The sequence below is a fragment of the Austrofundulus limnaeus genome, unplaced genomic scaffold (genome assembly GCF_001266775.1).
Source record: "Austrofundulus limnaeus strain Quisiro unplaced genomic scaffold, Austrofundulus_limnaeus-1.0 Scaffold1216, whole genome shotgun sequence".
Taxonomy (NCBI): Eukaryota; Metazoa; Chordata; class Actinopteri; order Cyprinodontiformes; family Rivulidae; genus Austrofundulus; species Austrofundulus limnaeus.
The window spans coordinates 106,604-108,426 of NW_013953618.1; the positions used below are offsets into that span (position 1 = coordinate 106,604).

At 39.0% G+C, this 1,823-nt stretch overlaps 1 protein-coding gene across 1 annotated transcript in view; it reads left to right on the top strand.

Annotated features, from left to right (window-relative positions):
• LOC106534593 (adhesion G protein-coupled receptor A3) overlaps positions 1-964 on the top strand; it is a gene marked incomplete at its 3' end in the record, with an annotated part of 34,852 nt that extends 33,888 nt beyond the window's left edge. Inside the window, 1 exon segment of the mRNA XM_014031283.1 lies at positions 837-964. Coding sequence (XP_013886737.1) covers positions 837-964 — 128 coding nt within the window.
• Between the last annotated feature and the right edge of the window lie 859 nt (positions 965-1,823).

Below are 1,823 nucleotides of genomic sequence, written 5' to 3' on the forward strand. Positions count from 1 at the left end.
CTCTCTTGTTTGATAAGAAACTCTTTGAGCTGAGAGCCCTGTGATAGGCTGGACAGTACATTTGTCGATCTGTGATTGGTTGTAAACTGTCACATGGTGTTAACATAATGTTGTATTACTGGCTGTGTCCGCTGATGTGTCAGCCACAAGCCGACAGAGTCTCCTGATTGAGTTCTGTCTGTTTGTCGCTCAGAATTAAATTATTATTGACCACCATACACGCAGACTTTCTGTGCATTATTCCAACGTGCTTCTGCATTCTTGGTAAATTATGCGACGACAGAAATTGGCGTTGTCGGCAGGATTCAGATTTATTTCTGTGACTGTAACGACCCACAGGAGACACGACATTAACAGCACGTTTCATTCCTTTAAGCAGCTCCTTTAATTCCACAGCTGACCTGCTAAAAATGACAGATTTTCTTTTCTGGATCTCTGAGAGCAGYACTTCAATTTCTGAATTCATAAAGTTCTTCTTTTTACTTTGTGATGTCATTTATGAATGGACACTTCCTGGTTTGTGGGACAGGAAACGTAGCCTTATATGGTGTTTTTAGGGTGSTAATTATGCTAAWKTCCTCTCCTCMTGCACCTGATAKACATTCATCAGTTTACGCAGCTCATTTACACACTTTTCCTGAAGATAGAAGAGTTTATTGAATCTGATGTGACGTTGACACGAACCCTTCATATGAGCAAASGTTTAGGATATGAGGCCCATTGTTGTAACTTTTGACACAGCTCCTGAATATTTCCTCTCTGGGCTTTAAAAGGGAAAAGATGTAAAACTGTTTCTGACGGGGTCCGTCTGACCACCTCTTGTCTCTCTGCCTCAGGATCTGAAGAAGGTGCTGTCTTTCCCCCCCTACCCCGGGGAGTTTCTGCACCCGGTTGTGTACGCCTGCACGGCTGTCATGTTGCTTTGCCTCTTCGCCTCCATCATCACCTACATCGTGCACCACAGGTAAGACTAAACACCTGATCAAGGGGCCAGAATACTTGTGAAGTATCAGTTTGTGTAAAAAAGTTTTTTCTGCAGAATTGTTCAGATTTTCTTAAGAGAAGAATTCTGCAAGTTTGATTCTTGCTGGACWCATTTGACTCGTTAYCACCTCTAGTGTTTGAACWTGGAACTGCACCCACCCTCATTGCTCTCAGCCAGGGGTGGAGCCAGAGGGGTGGCCAGGGTGGCAAATACCACCCCTGGAAACTGWTTGGCCACCCCAGGTYCCACCCCTAAATGTACAAGTTGGGGTAGGGATCGCATTTAGCAATAAAAGATGGTCAGTTACAGCAAAAAACAAACTAAATATCTGTTAAGCTGTGTTGTTTATTGTAGAGGGAACCTTTTAATGTGGAGAATACAATATGTTTTCTAAACCACAGAAATAATATAAAAGCAACAATTCCACCACACCAAATTTCAGCTGGATATGTATAAAAAATAGCTGGATTGTAGCCATTTGAATTTAGCTTTGGTGGACATCTTGGATTATTTAGTTTGATTTTAGAATCTGTTAGGCATCACTCTCAGCTACCACAACATAAAATTTCAGCTTAATATTTCTTTTATTTCTATTCTGAAAATTTGACTCAAATTAAATCAAAATATCTGCCAGTGGAGTAAGAAAATTTTACTTGATAAGATTCTTGAAATAAGAAAAAATTGAGTCAAATCAAGTTTATTTACTTTGTTGTAGTACTTAAGTAGTTTTTTTTTTGAGGATTTGTAATTTCACCAATTATTTTTTTAATTAGCTACTTTTACTTTTTTATTTTAAGCTAAAAATTATACTTTTACTTCTTTACTAAGTACTCATTAC